Source organism: Hypanus sabinus, chromosome X2 (assembly GCF_030144855.1).
Source record: "Hypanus sabinus isolate sHypSab1 chromosome X2, sHypSab1.hap1, whole genome shotgun sequence".
Taxonomy (NCBI): domain Eukaryota; kingdom Metazoa; phylum Chordata; class Chondrichthyes; order Myliobatiformes; family Dasyatidae; genus Hypanus; species Hypanus sabinus.
In genome coordinates this window covers 9,188,257-9,212,735 of record NC_082739.1, presented here as the reverse complement: position 1 = coordinate 9,212,735, position 24,479 = coordinate 9,188,257, and the positions used below count along the sequence as shown (strand labels likewise).

General features: G+C 38.7%; 1 protein-coding gene across 1 annotated transcript in view; it reads right to left on the bottom strand.

Moving 5' to 3' along the window:
* Nucleotides 1–24,479, bottom strand: part of sorl1 (sortilin-related receptor, L(DLR class) A repeats containing) — a 215,176-nt gene that overhangs the window by 95,117 nt on the left and 95,580 nt on the right. Inside the window, exons 17-22 of the mRNA XM_059956940.1 lie at nucleotides 22,784–22,956; nucleotides 13,826–13,957; nucleotides 12,699–12,790; nucleotides 10,407–10,653; nucleotides 6,572–6,710; nucleotides 4,817–4,987 (exon numbers count right to left, since the gene is read on the bottom strand). Of these exons, the coding sequence (XP_059812923.1) occupies nucleotides 4,817–4,987; nucleotides 6,572–6,710; nucleotides 10,407–10,653; nucleotides 12,699–12,790; nucleotides 13,826–13,957; nucleotides 22,784–22,956 (954 nt within the window). The remainder of the gene's footprint in view (nucleotides 1–4,816; nucleotides 4,988–6,571; nucleotides 6,711–10,406; nucleotides 10,654–12,698; nucleotides 12,791–13,825; nucleotides 13,958–22,783; nucleotides 22,957–24,479) is intronic.

The window sequence follows — 24,479 nt, the reverse complement described above, 5'->3', positions numbered from 1 at the left end:
AGCACAGGTTTAAGGCAAGAGGGGAGAAATTTAAAAGCGATCTGAGGGGCAAGCTGTCAACAGAATTTGGTGAATGTCTAAAACGAGCTGCCAGAGATACTGGATGCAGATAAAATTACAATGTTTAAAAGGGCAAGTGTTTCGGCAGGAAAGGCAAAGAGAGGTACAGGCCTAACGCAGGCAAATCCAGTTAGCATACACAGGCATCTTAGATTACACTGACTAGGTGGGCCAAAGGGGCAATTTTCATTGCTGTAATTTTGTAGGATTCTACAAGGAATAAATCTTGCACAACTATGATATGCAAACAGTAAAAATTCAGATTCTTAATACAGAGCTAAGGATGCCCTCAAATTGATGAAGGATGAAAGTTGGAAGACTAGTCAGAAGGCCACTGGAATAGTTAGTTAGGTGGGCAGTTAAAAGTTAATATCAAAAGCAACCAAGTATTCCAGGGTATGAAATCTTCAGGCAAGATGGCTTGGGGAAGATGCTGTATGTTGATAGACTAATGGACCTTACATGGTGAATGCAGCAGGTCAAACTGAGGAAGAAACAGTGTGGAAATCTTTTGGAGATAGTGAACTTGACTCGGTATATTTTAAAAAGGTTATTGAAAAGGGATAACACAAGGGAATACCTGGCAAAGTTGGACTGCAACCATTTACTTGCAGGCAAATTTTGCACAGTGAGAAGTGTTTAAAGAAAAAATAACAAGAGTTCAAGGCTGGTATGCTCCACCAAGGGTAAAAGCCAGTGGTAACAAGTATAGGAAATAATGGACATTGAGGGTAGAAAACGAGGGAATAAAGCACACGACAGACATAGGGAACTAATGAAGGAGTAGGCCCATCAAGAACACAAGAGTGTAAGGAGGCACTTAAAAAGAAATTATTGTTGGTGGGGGGTGTCATGGAAAAAAAGAAAAAAGGGGAAAAAAATCTGTAACAGGCATTCTATATTTAAGACAAAAGAATAACCAGGGAAAATGAACAACAAATAAGGCACAACAATGGAGTCAGAGGATATAGCTGAAATTTTAAATAAATAGCATTTATCATTATTCACAACAGAACAGTTGTTATAACTGGAGAATTCAATGAAGGGACAGGTAAAAATCAAATGCAGGTAAAATTCTAGTGCAGATTGGTATTAATAAAGAAGAGGTAGTCGATGCCTTTGCAGGCAAGAAAAGAGATGGGTGAGGCTAAGATACCCAAATCTTCACTAGACACAAGGTGCCAAGATGACTAGAGGACAGGAAATCCGATCCCAAATTTTACACATACAAGATCCAACATCAGTGCCAGAGAAGATGCTGGAAAAAAAAATCCAAGGAAATAGATTAATAATCATTTGGAAAGGCAGGGATTAATTAGAGACAGCCAATTTGGCTTTCTCAAGGACACACCTGTCTGACCAATTTGAAAGAATTATTTTAAGAGGTTACAAAGTATGGTGATCTCAGGGCAGTAGATGTGATTTACGTGAACTTTAGTAATGCCTTTGACAAGAATCCACATCAGAGTCTGATTCAAAACGTCAGGGCCCTTGGGAGGTTAAGTTCTGCTTTTGTAATTGATGCCAGTCACTAGTGGCATCACAATAAACCCTTTTTGTTAGTTATATATGTGAATGACTTGGAAATGTATATGGGAGGTATGTTCAGCAAGTTCATGGATGACCAGAAGATACTGTGGGTGAAGCTGTTGGTGTACGGAAAATAGTCTCAGGTTGCAGAGGGACATCAATTTAAAACCGAGATGAGGAAAAATTTCTTTAGCCAGAGGGTAGTGAATCTGTGGAGTTCGTTGTCACTGGCGGCTGTGGAGGCCAAGTCATTGGATATATTTAAAGCACAGGTTGATAGGTTCTTGATTAATCTGGGTAACAAAAGCTATAGGGAGAAGGCAGGAGAATGGGGTTGAGGGGGACAATTAATAGCCATGATAGAATGGTGGAACAGACTCGATAGGCCAAATGGCCTAATTTGGCTCCCATATCTTACGGGATAAATCAATATTACTGGGAAAATCGTGTTGGGAAACGTGATGAGACTGCTGATCAATAAATCCCCAGACACTGTTAGTTTGCATCCCAGAATATTGAAAGAAGTAGCCCTCAAAAAAGAGCAAATAAAAAGACAGATATCAATGCTTTGGTGAAATTGGCAGATGGAGCTTAATGCTAACAAATGTCAGATGATGCATTTTGGGAGCATGAGGCTAGGACATACACCATGAATGATAGGCTTTTAAGGATTATTGAATACAAGGGATTTTGGAGTACTGGTCCACAGATCATTAAAGGTAGCAGCACAGTTAGATAACATGGTTAGGGAGTTGAATGGGCTACTGGTATTCATTAGTAAGGGCATTAAGTATAGAAATAGAGAGCTTATGTGCAAAATTTATAAAAACCTGATCAGACCTCAGCTGAAGTACTTTGTTCATTTCTGGTCATTATGCTATAGGTGGGGGGCAGGGGGTGCTGGAGAAGGTGCAGAAATGATTTGCCAGGACGTTGCCTGGGATGTAGCAGTTCAGTTATTATGATCATTTGGAGAAGCCAAATCTGTTCTCCCTACAGTAAGAACGTTAAAAATTGATTGAAGTATATAAAGTATGAGGGGTACAGACAGGAAAGACTGCAGGTATCCACATCAGAAATTGATAAAACTTTGGTTTCAATTTCGCAAATTCTTTAATCTGAAAAACTTTGCTTTGGACAGCCCTATTTTATGTAATTTTTTTTTTCAAACCTTCATTGACAGATCAAGCTTTTAGTATATGGAAAAGGAAAGGTATAAAATGTTTTCGTGATCTTTTTTTTGAAGGTATTTTGATGTCTTTTGATCAACTATCCAACAAATTTGAATTACCTAAATCTAATTTTTTTAGATACTTACAAATTAGAAATTTCTTACATAAAATTCTTCCGTCTTTTCCTAATTCAACTCCATCGGATTTTTCAGATTTGATTTTTACTTTTAATCCTTGTCAGAAGGGATTAGTAGCTTTTATTTATAACATGATTATGAAGATACAGCCAGAAATATCGGATAGAATTAGACAAGAATGGGAAAAAGAACTTCAATGTAATATATCAACAGATAAATGGGAAAAAATTTTACAAATGGTTAATTCCTCTTCTATTTGTGCTAAACATGCTTTAATACAATTTAAAATTGTACATAGAGCTTATATGTCTAAAGATAAGCTTGCCCGATTTTACTCGCATATTAATCCTCAATGTGACAGATGTCACTTAGAAGTGGCTTCATTGACTCACATGTTTTGGACATGTCCCACTTTACATAACTATTGGAAGGACATTTTTGATGTCATTTCCTCAGTATGGAATATCGATTTACAACCCCATTTTATTACTGCAATTTTCGGTATACCAAATGAAGATGGCAATCAGCTTTCCCCTTCAATCAGACGAATGATTGCCTTTGTAACATTAATTGCCAGAAGGTCTATATTACAAAACTGGAAAGAAGTAAATCCTCCTACTACATTTCAGTGGTTCTCCCAAACCATTTCTTATTTGAGTTTGGAAAAAATCAGAAGCACTATCTTTGATTCTTCAATTAAATTTGAAGAAACCTGGGGACCATTTATTCGACATTTTCATATGAATTAATTTGGCCTATTTCAGATCCTTTTCTCTACTTATCCTTGTTCAGGTATGGAGTTCCGGAGTTCTTTTCTTGACACCTTTATATATTTATAAAGTGCTATTATTGCCCATGTTAGTTTAGTTTAGTATTTTTTTTTTCAATATATATTTTTTCTCATATATAATTTCAATTTTTTTTTCTTTTTTCGATGATTATTTTTGTTTTTTTTTTCATATATATTTATATAGACTTGATTGATTTATGTACCTTTTGTCGATTGATGTTTAATAGGATATTATCCTATTACTAATGTAATTTCAAGTTTATTGAATTTGTAATCTGTTCATTATTATGTGTTGTTTTTTTTTATATATGAAATTTAATAAAAAGATTGAAAAAGAAAGAAATTGATAAAACTGAAGGATTAGATTCAGGGCAAGGGGAGAAAGGGGTTTAGAGGCAATAAGCGTGAACTTCTTCAACCAGAGTGGTAAATACCTGAAACGTACTCCCCGAGAAGTGGGTGAAGCTACGTTCTTGATACCACTCAAGTGTCTAGATGTGCACTTGAATTGTTTAGGCATAAAAGGTTACGAACAGAGTACTTGTATTACAGAGAGCTGTACAACATTAAAACAAGCAATTCAGACCAGTGTCTGCACAGTCTGTCATACCTATTGATACTAACCCTACTTGCCTGCATTCATTCCAAATCCCTTTACCTGCTCAGTATCTGTCAAGAAACTTTTTGTTATTGTTCCTGCCTCCACCACCATCTCTGACACTTACTTCAGATACCAACTGCTCTGTTTGAAAAAATGTATCCCTCAGATCTCCTTTAAAACCTCTTCCCTCTCATTTTAAATCTATTCACTCAATTTTTAAGATACCCCTGCATGGGAAACAGACTTGCTAACTATCCTATCTGTGCCTCTCATTTTTATGTACATATATGCATAGGCACCCAAGCCAAATCTGTTTATCTCATTGTCCTGTAGGTGAGTGGCTTAATTTAAATCTTATCTGTACAGTTTTATTTTCTGTAGTCTTATTACCCATATACAAATATATGTACAACTCCATATATATTTTCAATACAAGGGCATTAACTCTACTAATTTATTTTAGCACATCTAATAACTAAAAGACATTAGAAGTTTGAGAAGACTACCTGCAAGTAAAGGCCCTCACCTTGTCGCACACATGTGGTACTATTGCGAACGTAGCCACGTGGACACTCACATCCCATTTTCCCAGATGGCAAAGACAGGCTCTTCACTCCATCAGGACAAGCACATCTTTTCCCATTAGGTTTAGGAAGACAAAGCAAACTGCAGGTGTGATGTACACATGCATTGCTCCCTAGAAAATGAATTAAGGTCAGAAAAATTATAAACAATGAGGGTATAAAGTTGAAAATCCCTTTATTTCCAATTCAAAAAGACGTGTACACCTATTTTTACCCTCTATTTCAGTGTTAACTCTGATCTGCAGAAGTAGTTTAGTGTGCTAATATACAGGTATGTACGTATTACAAAACAAAGCTATGGTACTTTGAGTCACTAATTGCAGGTAAGTGTACAAGTACCCAAAACTGGATTTTTTCCTTGATTCATTGTGGTCACGAGGAGAATCTCAACTCCAACAAATGACAGAATATTAGAAGTTTCCAAATTTCTCCTTTTATGAAGGATGGGCTTATAACCTTCACAGAACTTCATTCCTCCAATGGTCTCCTATGTTTTCAAGGCCTCATGAATGACATAATAACCCTAACTGCCTGGGTACAAGACTCTAAAATTTCTTTCCTGAACTTTGGACAAATAACCTCCTTAAAATCAGATTACTCTGATCAAACTTAGAATAACCCCCATCTTTTTCAACTTGGTACTTTTTTTTTGCCTGATAATGCTTCTATGCAACATCTTGTGACTACTTTTCTCCTGAGTTGAAGGATCACTTAAGTGTAAGCTGTTATTAAAATATTTGATACATTCCCTGTGAAGGGATGATTGATGTATTTAATGCTACTCCTGGACAGTCTGAAAACTTGTGTTCTGCAACTTAACAAAAGAAAATCTGCAGATACTGGAAATCCAAGCAACACACACAAAATGCTGGGGGAAGGATCTCGGCCCTATACTCTTTTCCATAGATGCTGCCTGGCTTGCTAAGTTCCTCCAGCATTTTGTGTGTGTTCTGTAACTTAATTTCTGTAACAAAGCAGTTAATATACTTCACTGATAAGAGGTAATGAAGATTTCCATTACATAATGTTGACTTTTGTTCCCCCACTAGAAGTTTCCCCAAACACCAAAGCTACTTACTGAAGTAGCACCACCAGACTCAAAAACAGTTACATTTGCAAGCAGCAATGCTGACCAACACCTTGACCCACTAATCCACTCCTCCACAAACCCAACCACCATTATTTTGTCATTTCCTGTCAGTCACCTTATGTACATACACTCATGTGCTTAGAATCATTTTATGGACAAACATACAATGTACATAAACTATTTATTGCTTTTTAAAATTTTTCATGTTCTTTATCTTTCGTGATTTTTTTGTGTTGCATTGGATCTGGAGTAATAATCATTTTGTTCTCCTTACACTCGTGTACTGGAAATGACATTAAACAATCTTGAATATTGCAGTGGAGCAGTCTGAATACCTGGAAGTTCCTTTCATTTTCTGAAATGTTCTTCATTCCAAATAAATAGGATGAGCAGCTCAAGGAGAAAGGTCAGCCATTCCTCCCAACTTTTAGTAAGATGGTCTTAATAATTAATTTACTCAATCTGCTGTAACTTCACAGTTACTTTTTGTGTGATGCTAAAAGACCTTATGGCATTGTATGTATTTTGCCGGTAAGCAAACAAGCACACAAGTCTGACTATGTGAACAGTGCAAACACTACATCCAGGAAGCTACTGAAAGTATTACCTGCAGTTTTGCCCTTGTAAAACACTTTCATATCCATTACTCCAGTTAAGCCAGTAACCAGGGTTTCCACACTTGAGCCATCATGCTTATATGCTCTAAAGATGCTCAGCTGTGACCAATCATCCCAGTAGATTTGATCCTAAGTAATGAATATTTAAAGATCAATATTTAGTGCAGATATTCACATTACTGAAATCTCCCTAAAAGAAAACAAACTCAACCTTATTAGGATATCCTCACATTCCAGAATCTAAGAACAGTTTACATCAGAAGCTACAATTCAGAAGTAATTTTAAGGTGTAATTTGGGAGCCAAATACATATCCCAAAGCACACAACAATTAAATGAGCGAACCAATCAATAGAGGATCCTGGCTGAAGGAGAAAAGTTGATCAGGATAGTCTAAAACTTAATATTCTTTCATTAAGTGCTCTGGAATGTTTAATGTCAGCCAAAACAGGACCATAGTTTAACAGCTCTTAAATAAAGCACCTTAAGCAATACCTCAGTAATTTCTCAGATTGTGTGCTCAAATGCTGGTTTAGGGCCTGATCTTGTAGCCATCAACCTCAAATGAGATTTATCCTAAAGGTGGTAACTCACTCTCAATTGATAATATTATGTATTCACACAATGACACAGGTAGCTACAATGATGTGCATTATTACACCTCAGAGGCCTGACTAAATTAAGTTTGATTCTCATTCCCTGCAGCTACTAATGGTGAGCCAATACGACTTGAATGAATTTAGATACTGCAGTGCAAATGTAAATGAAGCTTACACTATACACTAGTCTTTTTGTACTCTTCTTAGGTGTTCTCCATTAGGTTGGACGTGGATCCTACAACATTCTTCAAAAATAAAAAAAGCCGTGCAACTTGGTCAGCATTTCTTTTGCAGTAGACAAAGCAAAACAAATGGCGATTTATCATTCACTGTTAATAGCAATCTGCCACACAGTATTAGTGCTACATTTGCGTCCAAAGTATTAATTACCAGCCTGTTCAAGATCTTACTGTGTAAAGGAAATATCCTGAGTTCAGTAATCAGGAACTGAATGGACAGCTCCTACCTGTGGAGAATACTACACACAAATGTGATCTCTTCTGCATTAAGCATCAGTTACAAAAAAGAAGCCCCACGTGCTATGCTGACGAAAAGTAAATAGAGTCAGAGCACTACAACAGAAACAGGCCCTTCTACCTGCACCCAGACTATAGCCCTCCATACTTCTTCTCATCCATGTACCTACTCAAACTTCTCCTAAATGTGCCATTGAATCCGCACCCACCAAGTGCAGGCAGCTCGTTCTAGACTCACACCACCTTTTGAGTGAAAAAGTGCCCACTCAAATTGCCATTAAATATTTTGCCTTTCACCATAACCCTATGATCTCCAGTTTTAGTCTCACCCAACCTGGGGAGGGAAAAAAAACTGCATGTATTTACCCTACCTGTACCCCTCAATTTTATATAACATACCCCTTAAGACCTCCCCCCATCCTATGTTCCATGAATTAAGTGCCTAACCTATCCAAACTTACTCTCCAACTTAGGTCCTCAAGTTATAGAAGCCTTTGGGATTCTCTTTCACCTCATCTACCAGAGCAGCCTCATTCCTTCGTTAGCCCTCCAGAGTTCTCTTATGTGTTCTCTTGCATTTCATAGAACCATTGAACATTACAGCACAGAAACAGGCCTTTTGGCCCTTCTTGGCTGTGCCGAACCATTTTTCTGCCTAGTCCCACTGACCTGCGCCTGGCCCATATCCCTCCAAACCTCTCTCATCCATATACCTGTCCAAGTTTTTCTTAAATGTTAAAGATGAGCCTGTAGCGGTGTGCTACACGCAGCGCTAAAATTACGACACGGAGTCGGTAACTGCAGTCGAAGGAAAAAACTTTATTCGAAAACTTCAGCCTCACTTTTAAGCCTCTGTCAACCGGCCCCCCATGGCGAAGAGGCTCCAAAGCTCTGTGCTCGCAAACCCCCGTAGGCTATCTAATTGTGAGTCGGTTCGGATACGCTAGGAAATGAGTCGCCACAAGCCCACATTTACCAAATTCATCTGGCATCTCATTCCACGCTCCCACCACTCTGTGTGAAGAAGCCCCCCCCCCCCCATGTTCCCTTTAAGCTTTCCCCCCTTTACCCATGTCCTGTTTTTTTTCCCCTCCCCTAGCCTCAGTGGAAAAAGTCTGCTTGCATTCACTATCTATACCCATCTTAATTTTATATACCTCTCTCAAATCTCCCCTCATTCTTCTACACTCCAGGGAATAAAGTCCTAACCTTTTCAACCTTTCTCTGTAACTCAGCTTCTCAAGTCCCAGCAACATCCTCCTAAACCTTCTCTGCACTCTTTCAACCTTATTTATATCCTTCCTGTAATTCAGTGACCAAAACTTAGTAAGTTACTTTCTTATAATTTATTATAATTTCCTTATACTCCTCTCAAATGTCTACAACTGATATGTGGCTCTTCCTCCTCAATCAGGGTGTCAATAACTCTTGAACACCAAAGTTCCCTGAACCTGTTTGTATGTTCTGTTACAATAAGAGACAAGACTAACTATACACTCTCAATATTTCACTTTTGAAGACCTCCCAATTGCCAAGCATCCCTTTCTCAAAGCCATCCCTAATGCTTCTTCTCCAACTTAAATGGTCATGGTACATCTTAAAACTTTGCCTCATAATGTCTTCCCTTTACAGGGCTTGAATTATTTGTGTTCTTTTTTGGAGCCTTGTGTCAAGATGTGAACATCATGGCCTGCTCAATGGAGTCAACCAAATGTAACTAGTGCCTCAGTGCTAGTCATGATCATGATTAAGGGACAGTAGATCCTGAAACATCCACATTGGAAAACAGGATAACTCAGAATGACAATTCACCCCCCAAATTTGAATTAACATCTTTTCAGGTCTTATGTATTGAGTTGAGTCATGGACTTGAGCTTCACATAGGTTACTGTAGAATCCAGTCACAGATACAGTAGCCTTTCCTGCAGGTATTTGATGCCCCTCTGTCCCCAATGAGTTCAGTCCTATAGAGCAATGGCTAATCAGCAAATTTTTACCAGAGTCAAATTCCAAGCTAGAGATTCAAGCACAAAATCCAGCCTGAAGTTATTACTTGCAAGATATAAACTTTAGTCCTTTGTGACCTTTCAATGGAGCCAAAGATTCATGATAATAGAAGGTCAGGACAGGGCAATTATTGACAGTGATCTGATCAATATTTATCCTTCAGTTAGCATCTTACAAAACAACAGAGAGATCTCATTTCTCTTTTAAGGACTATACCTTCTAGATTATAACAGCAAGTAGATCTCAAATTTACTTTGCTGGCTAAGACTGAGCTGAGGCAGTGAAACATGGAATCAAAAGTATAAAAATAGAAGTCTATTAGCCAGACTTGCAGATGAAGACTAACCAGCTAGAGAAAGGCACCCAGCACTCGCAGAACCAACCTTGTATATTTTCACTCAAAGCAGTCATAAACTATGGTGGTGAACAAGGTCATGTATTAACAGTTTCAATTCTGAAAACTTTACTTGTTTTGTAAAGGTGCGTAAAAATCATGAAATTAAGGAGCTACTTTTAAGAAAAACATTAACTAACTGCAACACTTGTATTTACTTTTTAATATACCAAAGAAGATTAAAGTAATACTTTACCAGAACAGGATACTTGCATTTGCTAAATCTGTGAACGAGCAGTATTCAGGTATGATTTCAGAATTTGAGTTGTTAAGTGCCACACTTCAAAAATCATGCTGAACTTTTTTTAAATGTAAGTGTAAATTTTATAATAGCAATCCAAACCATATACCTTAAAGACACTAATAGCATATGGATGAGGAAGGTTCTGTATCAGCACGGATCTCTGATAGCCATTTAAATCTGCTCTTTCAATACGATCAGTATAAGCTTCAGTCCAGTAAATCCATGATCCATCCACAGTAATTCCATTCGGCCATTTAATACCATCAAAAATTATCTGAGTGACTTGTGATGCATCCATCTCACTTCTGTAAATTCCAACCGCATTTTCACCCCAGTCTGTCCAAAACATTAAACTACAAAAGAGAATCACAAAACAATTAAAGTTTTTCATCTAGCACACAATATAGGATCAAAGCTAAGGAAGCCATGAAGTCTATTACATCAATTCTGGCAGAAAAAGATCTTTCCAACCTAACCACACTTTTCCAGGTCAAGGTTACAGCACATCATATATGCATTCTATTAGGTAATAAAGTGGCCACTGAGTGTATGTTTGTGGTCTTCTGCTGCTGTAGCCCATCCACTTCAAGGTTGGACATGTTGTGCATTCAGAGATACTTTTCTGTACACCATATGGTTATAACATATGGTTATTTGAGTTACTGTCACCTTCTTGTCAGCTTCACTAGTCTGGCCATTTTCCTCTGATCTCTCTCATTAACAAGGTGTTTTCGCCCACAGAACTGTCGCTCACCGGATGTTTTCTTTTTTGGTTTTTGCCACATCTTCTGTAAACTCCAGAGATTGTTGTGAGTGAAAAATCCAGGAGAACAGTAGTTTGAGATAATCAAAGCATCGTGGCTGGCACCAACAATCATTCCACAGTCAAAGTCACTTAGATCACATTTCTGTCTCATTCTAATGTTTGGTCTAAACAACAACTGAACCTCTTGACCATGCCTGTATGCTATTATGCATTGAGTTGCTGCCATGATTGGCTGATTAGATATTTGTATTAATGTGTATAGGTGCACCTCAAAGTGGCCACTGAGTTTATAGCCAAGTATTTCATTTCCAATCACCTTTTCTGAAAATAATTCTCGACTTGCCTTTCATCTGTTTAGCAAAATATTTCATATTCTCCTTAACTAGTTATTAAGCCTCAGCAAAGTGAAACAGGTCCTCCTTATCTACTTTGAGTAGGCCTTGTTTTAAATTTTAAAAACACCCATTAATTTTCCCTTAGCCTCTACTGTTACAAAGAATACTTCTACACAATTAAAGCTTCCATCCTTGACAGTGTCCCCATTAATGTGCTCTGTACCTCCAAAGGACCTTCACTTCTCTCTTGTCAGATGGTGACAAGAAGTGTACAACTAATCAATATTTTCCATTTCTTGCACAACCTCCCCATGTCCTGGTTGATGGGGGGGGGGGGGGGGGGGAAAAGAATTCATATACCATCTTGACATGGTACTGACTGCTACTTCAAATTTATTCACAACCTTTTTGTTAACCCTCTCTTTCTGTGCTTTTCAGTAGACTTATTTACATCATACAGCCTCAAATTCTCTGCACTCCATGCCGAACAAGTTGACAAGTTGACTTTGGACATCTGCTTAAGGACCACAAATAGCCCCAGATGCTCCCCTACCCACAGTCCATCCAATCTACAACAATTTTTTATGTATGTTGTACAATTGTAAGGGGAGGGGCAATACAAATATAACTGGATCATAACATACAATATAAATATAACATGACCAACACAGATTCTAGTTTGGAAAACAATACTGTACCCTTCCCCCACACTGCTACCATCAGTTAATTCTTCTATCTCCCTTGCAAGGTCATCTAAACTGTTAAATTCAGACTTACACGATGTACCTGAAAAGCCTACTCTATAAATGGAGCATCAAGTTAACATGGCGTTTACAATTATTTTTAGGAAACAAAAAAAGGTTGATCTATAAATGGCTGCATACAAAATCTCTTGCAATAAGGTCTTGAGCCACTGGATGGCACAAGTACATTTACTGTACAATGCAGTGCATGCCAGCACCCTCTAGTGTCATGAAAATTTACCTTCATTGAGGCAACTTGACAAATACCAAAATGAAAATGACTTGGAGCTTCCCAAAAGTCAACATCCAGAATTATTTTCAAACACATAACCTCAAAATCAAGGCATCTGAGCATCTGCATATGTACACAGCAGCACACGATCAAAGCTGAAGCAAAGATTTTCTGGATATAAACTTTATGGATGCTGAATAAAATACTGGAAGTCATCGTTCAATGAGAAATGAAATGCTCCACAGCAACTTCTCTACTTTCATACTACAAGAAACAATATTAACCATACAGGGACACAAACTCAAGTATTTTTGAAACTTACCCATCAGCAGGAACTAATACAAGAGCTCTTGGACGTTCTAATTTAGTGGAATTCAAGAGAGTAAGACGGAGGTCTCCATCAGGGTTTGAAACCTAACAAATGAGAGAGAGATCAAGCAAAATATAAAATTTATATTCCTAAGCATTTAGTATCCAAATGAGATTAGTGTTCTCAGCTTCTGCTGTTACAATTGATCAATGTTAAATTATTTGCATTAAATCTTTCAGTTTATTCACTGGGATTACAAAACAAATACACTGTGAGAAGACATCAGTCATCATAAATGAAAAACCAAAGTTGGTCAAACTAAGTTGTCCATATAATTCTGCTTCATTCAAATATATATATTTTTTGAGGATAACCCAAATGCAGTAGAATCAATTACAATGATTCTTTAAGGGAACATTTCATTGAAGGAATATCCATTTTTGTGTTCTCTCCATTAAATGAGTGACAATCATTATTTTACAGCAGTTTTCTTATTCGAGAAATTTGAAAAGTCCACACTGAATATTGTAATAAAGATCATGTCAATGCAGAATTACACATTTTATACTGTACATTTGCAATTGGGGCATAATTGTCCAAGTACATTGCACCCAAATTCTTTTTCAGTCTAAAGCTGGATAAAAGCAGCTGTGTCACTTGCCTATTTGGACTCAGTTCTAATGCAACATCTTCAGCAGGCGAAAAAGAAAAATCCATGAGAAATTACTCATTTCTGTTACTGAATACACACAGCTTACATGTCACTTTCAATTTTCTGGATATAATATTTAATATTGCCAAAATAACTCATGCTGGAAATGAATGTCAATTCTCCTAGTTTCATCTATACGGGATACTAACAGTGTACAACTTGTGTTATGAAGGGTGCAACACTTCAATGTTACTCTAGCATGGACAAGTTATAGTCAACAGAGCAGTTTAACAAAGAAGGAGGCTACTATTCTTAATACTTCAGTTCTAAATCAGTATGATGCACTTGCAACAAATCATTTTATTCCTACCCACTTTCTTCCTTCCCCATAGATGCTGTCACCATGATACAAATTACACATGAACATTTAATACATTCCAAGTTCGAAAAACATATCATACTTATGCGAAATAAGCATGAAACTTGCCTCAAGCTTCCTTGCTCCAGCATCTATCCAGTAAAGAAGCCGACTAATGGAGTCAAAGGCTAGAGCTTCCACTGTATGCAAGCCATTCTTGATAATTATATTCTGGGTAGTGCTCCCATTTAAGCATAAGCTCTGATCAGAGAAATACACATTATTAATAGGCAAAGGTAATTTATTCATAAACTTTACCATAAACTAACACAATATAGCAAAGCCACATCCAACATACTATAAGAGCATTCTAACAAGTTTTCACCATCCATTTTTGCCAAGATTACAATATATTAAAATGCACCAAATTAAACTTTTGCTTACAATTGTCCCTCGGTAACCACGGGGGATTGGTTCCAGGACCCCCTGCAGATACCAAGATCCGCGGATGCTCAAGTCCTTTATATAGAATGGCGTAGTATTTGCTCATAACCTACACACATCCTCCTGTATACTTTAAATCATGTCTAGATTACTTACAATACCTAATACAATGTAAATGCTATGTAAATAGTTGTTATACTGTATTGTTTAAGGAATAATGACAAGAAAAAAATTCGATACATGTTCAGTACAGATGCAACTATCGTAGCTCTTCTGGAAACGCTGATGCTGCCTCGGCATCAGCCGATGCTGATTCTCCTATGATCTTTAAGTTCTGAGGCTGTAGCACTTTACACAGCTAGCCAGCGATCCCTTACTAGCCTTAAACTCCTTCCTCTCGCTCACAACACAAGGAGTGAATGAACGAGATGCGAGGCGAATGATGCTCAAACAACGAGTGCTGGAGAGAGACTGAGGATCTGTGAAATGGTAGGAAGCTACAGCAGGGTATCCCTACACATCACTTCATTCGCATGGATTTAGCGTAGTACTGGGCATGTGGCAAATTCAAGTTTTGCTTTTTGGAACTTTCTGGAATTTTTTCCACCGAATATTTTCAATCCACGGTTGGTTGAATCCGCGGATACAGAGGGCCAACTGCATATTGTCAAGACATTTTTAGCCTAGAAATTAGGTTCCACCTAGGAGCAAGGCAGGGACAGAGCTGGGGAGGAGTGAAAGGGGGCTGTTCTGCTCAGGTTATAATGGCTGACATGCAATTATTTTTGAGAAGGGTTAGCGTGCTGGGAGTGGTGCCTGGGATTGCACAAGTGGTAGAGGAAAATAAGCAGAAGAAATTTGACAGCGGGCCACAGTAGCAAGACAGACAAGTGCAAATACTAAAAAGTTGATAATAGAGGACTCAAAGAGTTCCAATCCAACAACAGGTTATGGAGATTTATTTATCCCAAACATCCCCAATGACTATTGTTGCTAGAAAAGCAAAGTCTAATTTCTTGCACAATTCTCAAAAAAAAAGAGCATTCTATGGAGAATATTGTCACCCTATGTACGACTGACAGAGAATTCACCCAAGCCACACAAGGGATGGTCAAACCTGAAAATATACAGTTCAATTTTAGAAGCGAAGCAAAAATGACACAAATATACAGTATTGTGCAAAAGTATTAGGAACATGTTAAAAAAATCTGTAAAGCAAACATACGTTCAAAAATAATAAAATGAAGAGTTTCTAAATAGTCAAAAAATGACTATAAAGAGCAGTACACAGCATAAAACTGAATCAAATTAAGCCTTGTTTTTGAAACTGCATCAATCTTCTTAGGCATATTGTCGTGCAGTTTTAAAAGACAATCAGCTGGTAGACCGGTCATCTTGCTTGCTTCTGTCTCTAAGTAACTCTGTGGAAGTTGAATCCGGATAAAGTCACTCAGAGACTGGAAAAGTAAAACTCCTTATTCAAAGCACCCGGGGCTTACTCAGTTAGTCGTTCAAACAGGAACAGTCTGTGACTGTTCCTGCCCGGTCCATCAACTCACTCGCAATTCCCCTTACAAAATGGATATAGTCATTCAGATACCCCCACACATACCAAGCTGGAGTCAGACTTATCTATAGCTTGACAGTACCAAGAGACAAATTACAGAATAGGTATAATGGCCTCATACACAAACAGGCTGGAGTGGTCTTATCTCTGCGCATGACTGCACAAAGAAACAAAGACCTTGAAACACTGTCTAACTGAGGAGAAATATGGCTCAGCATGGCTTAGCACAACTGTTGATCATCAGCGGCTTCTTTCAGAAAGAACAGGCTGCTGTTGTTTAACTAATGTGTTAACCTTTTTACATACTTTATCAATTCCAGACAGCCTTGATGATGTTATGATCACGACTCTGTGGAGACCATATCATCTGTTGTAGAACTCCTTGCTGTTTTTGCTGAAGGTAGTTATTTATGAGCTTGGTTATGTGTTTGGGCTCTGTCTTTCTGCAGAAAAAAGTTGGGACCGATCAGCACCCTTAAGGTGTTGTGTACTGGGTGAGAATCTGTTTGTACTTCTCAGCATTGAGGATTCCATTAATTCTGACCAGATCATCTACTCCATTTGCAGAAATGGAGCCCCAAACCTACAGGGAACTTCTGCAGTGCTTCACTGTTGGCTGCAGACACTCATCCATATGGTGCTCTCCAGCTCTTCTACAGATAAACTGTCTCCTGTTTGAGCCAAACATTTCAAATTTTGTGTGGTCAATCCACAGCACTTGTTGCTGTTGTTCAGCAACCCAGTTCTCATGTTTTTATACATAGTTGAGTCTCTTGGCTTTGTTTCCACTTCAGAGGAATGGGTTTTTGGTAACAACTCTTCCATGAAGACCACTTTTTACAGACTTCTCCAGGCTGTAGAGGGTATACTTAGGTTCCAGTGGTTTCTAGAAGTTCAGAGTTGATAGCAGTGCTGGACTTCTTCCAATTTGGAAGGGAAGTCAGTTTGATGTATCTATCATCTGCTACACTCAGTTTCCATTTCTGGTCCTCAACCTTGCCCATTCTTTGTACACCTTCAGAAGAGCTTGGACAGCACACCTTGAAACTCCTCTGTGCCGTGAAATTTCAGCTTGGGAGAGACCTTGCTGATGCAGGATGACTACTTTGTATCTTGTTGCTGTGCTCACTCTTGCCATGGTGCAAGAATTGATGATTTGAAGGTTAAACTGTCACATCTACCACATCCTCGCCTTTTAGTATACCATTTTCTGTTTCAGTTAATCAGTTTAGTTAATTCAACTTATTATGTCATTGATCATTAGCACCCACTTGTTTTGTATTTTTAATCATGCACTGGTCTATATACCTACAAAGTAATTACATTTTTATTTGAAAAGTGGTCTAATATTTAATATGCTACATTCAAAACAAATTGCTCTAAACTCTTAATTTTTTGGAAAATGAATGTTTGGACATCTAAAATTTACTCATTTCTATTGACATACTAATGCAGAAGACAAAAATAAACATCCAAAACAAAATTATGTAAAAAAATAATTCAGGTGTCTATGACTTTTGCACAGTACTATGGTTGTTACAGCATTTGACTCTTGGAGAAAAGAAAATAATTTCTAAATTGTACAATGCTGCAAGCAGCATCATACTCTTGAATTTTGAGGAATGTTGGAGGTTGCAACAGTAGTGATGGACTTGCACTGGTAGAAAATAAAAAGATAACCTTGCCAAAAGGCCACTGGGAACATGATTTAAGCCATGTGACTTCAAATTTTTGATGCCCAACCCGAGCACAAAAGATGTGGGCAAACCGAACTGGTGCTACCATTGCCACCAACACTCACTATAATTAAAGTCTTATTATAAACCAACTTGGCATGGAACAGGACCCATTTCTACACTGCTGTCTCCACCTTGTTCTTCTACAGGGTGAAGAAGTGGCACTAAGTATCAAGCCAGTGGTATCAAAGTAGGATCCACAGATCCATAGTGGTCGCATATCAGGGACCGATGAATGAGCATTAGAAGCTCCAGATCTTATTTAGTGTGAAACTGGCCTTATCAGGCTTGCAGTGAATGCTTAGAACAAATTCTCATCGGTTTTCTTTTCCACCAGAAATCCTTAGAAACAACCTGGAATTGCCAAAAACTGAGAATTGTCTGCAATATGTCGCCCACTAGCAGCTGAAGCAGATTTTTTGCCAACATTCCTATGCTAAGTGAATTTAGGAACAGTGTGCACTTGATAGAGACAAGAAGCACAGGCAAACGTCAACAGTCGGCAGCATTACAGATGCCTCATGCCTGGCACCATGCTGCATTCCCCACTTGTGCAGGTAACCACACAACTACAATTGTTAAAGAAAGCTGTAATACCTGGAGCAGGGTGGGCATGCATTGTATTGCTCAAGATCATATTGATAATCCAGAGTAATATCTTGGTGGCTACCTCCTCTACATCAGTGAGACCTGATGTAGATTGGGGGACCACTTCGTGGAGCACCTTCATTCCGCCTGTCCCAATGGCCAACCATTCCAATTTGAAGTCCCATTCTGACATGTTAGTCTATGGCCTCTGCTACTGCCACCACAAGGCAATAAGGTTGAACAAACACTGCAACTGACACCAAAATGTGGCCAATCAGCCCAACTCTTCTATGCTATATAGAATAACGCACATGAAATCCTTCAGTAAAACTCATCGCAGACAGAAGTATTATTAGATACAAAATTACATTTAGCATTTGAAGATGCACAAAAGTGAAAATTTGTGTCACTAAGTTTATTTCATTTATGTTTTAGTTCTCAAAAAATGAAACAGGTCTTGTCATTCTGAAGAATTAAGGAATTAAAATTCATCTTTGCAGGACTGGTGTAATACTACACAGACTCCCCTCCTATTTCTGATATTTACAAATGTATTTTAGGTAAACAGCATGTAACAAGTTGGTATTAAAATATTCAAAGTAAATTATTACAAGGAAATTGTTTGACAATTCTGTAAGGAGGTAACTTAAAATACCTACGTATCAGTGTGAAAGGTAGATAGACGTTTGGAATTTTGGAAGCATTCCACACAAGTTGAATTTATAACTGACTTCAACTGGAATACTACAGATATTTCTGTGACTCACACTACAGAAAGATGCAAAACTCAGATGTGTAGTTACACCAGAAATAAGGTCTTATGAAATTTTAGAAAACTCTAACCCTTTCTGGAACACAGGTTTAAGATATGATCTAATACACGAGTAAGACAGAATGCTCTAATAAAAGGGAGAAAAGACATTTTCTTTTCAAATAGGTCATTAATAAGGGTCACAGATTTAAAATAACTGGAATAAGATTCAGATTGAAAATTTATTTTACTCATATAAATTGTTGGGATTAGAAATTAGTTATCCAAAGTAGAAGCAGAGGAAGATTCCATAAATAAATATAAGCAGACTCAGGCCTGTAGATAGGATTATGAAGAGTAGGAACATGGAATAGGCTTTCAAAAAAATGAATTAATAAAAACAAAAATCAGCAACCATCCTTCCCTATTATGTAAAATGACATATTAGCATTGATCGTCTACAATGGTGTCGGAAAGTTATTGAACTCTGGGTCATATTTCTATAAAAATAGAGAATATTCTACAAAATGTAATCAGATCCTTGGGTGTCCTAAAACTAGATAAAGAGAACCCAATTAAATAAATAATAATTAAAAACATGATACTTGCTCATTTATTGAGAAAACTGATCCAATATTACATGCATTTGTTGGAAAAGTATGTGAACCTTTGCTTTCAGTAACTGGTGTGACTTCCTCGTGTGGCAATAACTTCAAACAAACATTTCTGATAACTGTTGATCAGTTTTGCACATCAGCTTGGAGGAAGTTTAGGCTATTCCTCCTTACAAAACTGCTTTTTAAACTAGGAATAAGGTCAGGACTTTGACGACTTGGTCATTTCGAAACACAAATTTTCTTTTTAAAACCATTCTGTTGTTGATTTACTCTTGTCTTTCGGATCATTGTCTTGTTACATTATCCAACTTCTATAAGCTTCAAGTGATGGACTGCTCCTCTGTAAAATGTCTTGATACAATTTTGAATTCATTGCTCCCTCAATGATTGCAAGTTGTTCAGTCTCTGAGGCAGCAAAGCAGCCTCAAATCATGATGCTCCTTCCAACATGCTTCACAGATGGAATGAGGTTTGGTGTTGGTGTGCAGTGCCCTTTTTCTTCCAGTCATTAGATAGCGATGCGCATTTCTGCCTAGAAGTTTAACTTTTGTCTCATCTGTCCACAGAATATTGTCCCAGAAGTTTTGTAGAACATCCAGGTGGTCTTTTGCAAACTTGAGACAGGTAGCAATGTTTTTTTGGAGAACAATGATTTCCTCTGGTGCTCTTCTATGAACTCCATTCTCGTTCAGTGTTTTTCTGATAGTGGGACACAGGAACAGAGACTTTAGTGAGTTCTAGAGATTTCTGCAGATCCTTTGTTGTTATTCATGGGTTCTTTTTCACCTTCTTCAGCATTCCATGTTGTGCTCTTGGTGTGATCTTTGTAGGATGTCCATTCCTAGGGAGAGTTGCAACAGGACTGTGTTTCCTTCACACTTTTTAAAAAGAGATTATGTGGACACTCCGTCCTCGTTTATTGTCATTTAGAAATGCATGCATACATTAAGAAATTAAACAATGTTCCTCCAGAGTGATATCACAAAAAAAGGACAAATCAAAGACTAACACTGACAAAACCACATAATTATTATATATAGTTACAGCAGTGCAAATCAATGTCATAATTTGATAAAGAACAGACCATGGCATGGTAAAAAAAAAGTCTCAAGTCCCGATCGACTCCAATAGTCCCTGATCGCAGGCAGCAAAAAGGGAGAAACTCTCCCTGCCATAAACTTCCAGGCACTGACAACTGATGCATTGGAAGCACCCGACCACAGCAGACTCTGAGTCCGTCCGAAAACTTTGAACCTCCGACCAGCCCCTCTGATACAGCCTCCCGAGCGTCATCCACCTCGTCCCGGCCACCGAAACAAGCAAAGCCGAGGTCTCGGAGGCCTTCTCCTCCGGAGAATCCGGACGACACAGTGGCAGTGGCAGTGAAACTGGCATTTCAGGAGTTTCTCCAGATGTTCCTCCGTGCTCTCACGTCGGTCTCCATAAATCAGAATTGTGCATGGTACCCTACTTAACAAATAACAGATATCACTTCATCGGAGAGGCCGCGCACGCCACCATTTTTCTGTAGACAATTTCTCTTACTGTGGAGTAATGAACACCTCAGGTCTTCAGAAATGCTTTTGGAGCCTTTTCCAGCATCTCCACAATTCTTCTTCTAAGGTCCTCTGAAGGTTGTTTAGATCGTGGCATGATGTACATAAACAGGTCTTTGTTGAGAAGAGCAGGCTCCGTCAGTAATCCAACTTTGGTCTTTTTTATAGGACAGGGCACCTCTACAACCCACACCTCCAATCTCATCTTACTGACTGGAACAACCGACTCCAAATAGCTTTTACAGAAGGCATTACCCCAGAGGTTCACATACTTTTCCAACAAATATATGCAATATTGGATCATTTCTGAATTAATAAATGAACAAATATGTTCTTGTGTTATTTATTTAATTGGGTTCTCTTTAACTAGTTTTAGGATTACATGAAGATCTAATCACATTTAGGTCATACTTATACAGAAATAAGAGAGAATTCTACAGAGTTCACAAACTTTCTAGCACCACTGTATATAATAGTTTGATATAAACTAAGAACTTTTTTCCTAAGATACAATCAGCAAGATGACAATCAAGAGGTCAGCTGATTTTTAAAAAATAAATACATAAAATACGCAAATATATTCTCAAATAGTAACTGAAAACAAAATGCTGGCAGAACTCAGCAGGCCAGACAGCATCTATAGGAGGAGGTAGTGACGATGTTTCGGGCCGAAACCCTTCATCAGGAGTGAAGTAACATGGGATGGTCGAGGGGGGATAAGAAGTGGGGGGAGGGATAAAGTAGAGAGCTGGGAAGTGATAGGCTGGAGGGAAATGGGCTGGGGGAAGGTGGAGAATTATGGGAAATAAAAGAGAAAGAAAGGTAGGGCTGGGGGGAGATTATAGTGAGGGGGGGGGGAAGAGAGAAAAAGAGAACCAGAGTAAAATTATAGGGATGGGGTGGGGGGGGGGGGGGCAGGGGTATCAACAGAGGTCTGTGAGTTGAATGTTCATGCCGGCAGGAAGGAGGCTACCTAGGCGGGAGATAAGGTATTGCTCCATCGACCTGCGTGTGGCCTCATCTTGACGGTAGAGGAGGCCATGGACAGCGTCGGTGTTCAGCAAAACGGTCTGTATCCGTATACTGTATTCGGTGCTCCTGATGTGGCCATTTATACATTGGGGAGACCCCCCGCAGACTGGGAGACCGTTTCGCCGAACATCGGCGCTCAGTCCTCCATCACTGGCGGGATCTCCCTGTGGCCACACACTTCAATTCCACAGACCACTCCCACTCCGATATGTCTGTCCATGGCCTCCTCTATCGTCAAGATGAGGCCACACGCAGGTTGATGGAGCAATACCTTATCTCCCACCTAGGTAGCCTCCTACCTGCCGGCATGAACATTCAACTCACAGACCTCTGTTGATACCCCTGCCCCCCCACTTACCCCCATCCCTATCTATAATTTTACTCTGGTTCTCTTTTTCTCTCTTTCCCCCCCTCACTATAATCTCCTCCCAGCTCTACCTTTCTTTCTCTTTTATTTCCCATAATTCTCCACCTTCCCCCTAGCCCATTTCCCTTCAGCCTATCACTTTCCAGCTCTCTACTTTATCCCTCCCCCCCCACTTCTTATCCCCCCCTCGACCATCCCAATGTTACTTCACTCCTGATGAAGGGTTTCAGCCTGAAACGTTGTCACTACCTCCTCCCATTGATGCTGTCTGACCTGCTGAGTTCTGCCAGCATTTTGTGTTTTTATTTATTTCCAGCATCTGCAGATTCACTCGTATTGCCTCTCAAATAGTAACACTTCCTTTCATTGAGTTAAAACAAAGCTGAGCAACATATTACTTAACTTGCTTCTGCAACAGACTGTTCTCACCTGAATAACATGCTGTGAAATATCTGCCCAATATAAGCAGTTGCTTTCATAATCAAAATCCAAAGCGACAGTGCCTTGCAGGTTCTGAAGTGGCAGTGCCTCATCTGTACCACTGGAGAGATCATAGCGATGAATAGAGCTCCTCAGAGCATAAAGTATAAACTCATTTTCCTCTGCAAAGAGAAATAAGATATTTCTTCTGTCACCATAATGATGTCTTCAATGGACATTAGTATAAAATATTAACAATCATAAATGTTCCATTAGGGGCAACAAGTTTTATAACTTCTTCAGTTCCCACCTTCAACAACTTCATTAACCCAAAATCAATCAAATCTGCAACTGGAAGTGGGAGATGGCTGAGGGGTATGCAAGAGAAAATAAGTTGCAGAGTTAAGTGGCAAATAACAAAAGTGCAAATGTATTTTTTCCTTCACCTGGGAGCCAACACACTCCTCATGGCTTTAGTGTCGTAAATACAAAATGCCATTGAGACAGCTTGCACATCTCTCAGCACCACTACTACTGGCAGTTTGCTTTCAGTGTGTATTCTCCTTGTCTCCACTTTAAGACCATTCTTAAAGTCTGCCTCTTGATCAAGCTTATAGCCACAGGTTCTAATGTGGGCTTGATGTTGTCAATTATTTTAAACTGCCTGCTCGTCTTATTATTGGCTCCATATAAATAACTTCAATTAATAATATTCCAAGATTTTTGCTCATTTTTAAAAACTTAATTTTCTCATTCACTCACCCACCATTTTCTATTCTTAAATCAGCAACAAGTCACGAACACCATTTCTGACCATACCTTTGCATCTTTCAATGTCACAATTTCACTCCTGCGCAATGTTCTCAATGGTTATCTTGGAAATTTACTGGACAATGAGCTAATAAGAAAATGTTTTGGTTCCCTTTTCGTACCCCCCCCCGTACATTTTGACGTAAAGAATATCACTTGTAAAAATCCTATTAATATTTTACTTGGTCAAAAAATTCAGAGTTCAAAGTACATTATCAGAGTACGTAGTGTCACCATATACAACCCTCAGATTCTTTTTCGGCAGCCATACTTAGCAAACCTATAGAACAGTAACTGAACATCAGGCAATGTAAACTGTAAACAAACTGTGCAAATGCAGATATAAATAATTAGCAATAATTAACAAGCATGAAATAACAATATAACAGAGTCCTTAAATGAGTGTAACTATCCCCTTTTGTTCAAGAGCCTAACTATTCTTGAACCTGGTTGTGCGAGTCCTTAGGCACCTGTACCTTCTACCTGATGGCAGCAGAGAGAAAAGGGCATGGCCTGGGTGGTGAGGATCTCTGATGATGGATGCTGCTTTTCTTTGGCAACATTTCATGTAGAGGTGCTCAATGGTTGGAGGATTTTACCTGTGATATGCTGGGCTGAATCCACTACCATTTGTAGGATTTTCCACTCAAAGGCATTGGTGTTTCCATACCAGGCCGTAATGCAGCCAGTCAGCACACTCTCCACCACACATCTATAGAAGGTTGCCAAGGTTTTTGATGACATGCCAAACCTCCGCAGACTTCTGAGGAAGCAGAGGCGCTGTTGTGTTTTCTTCGGAATAATATTTATATGATGGGCCCAGGACAGGTCCTGTGAAATAGTGACACCCAGGAATTTAAAGTTACTGACCCTCTTTACCTCTGATCCTCCAGTG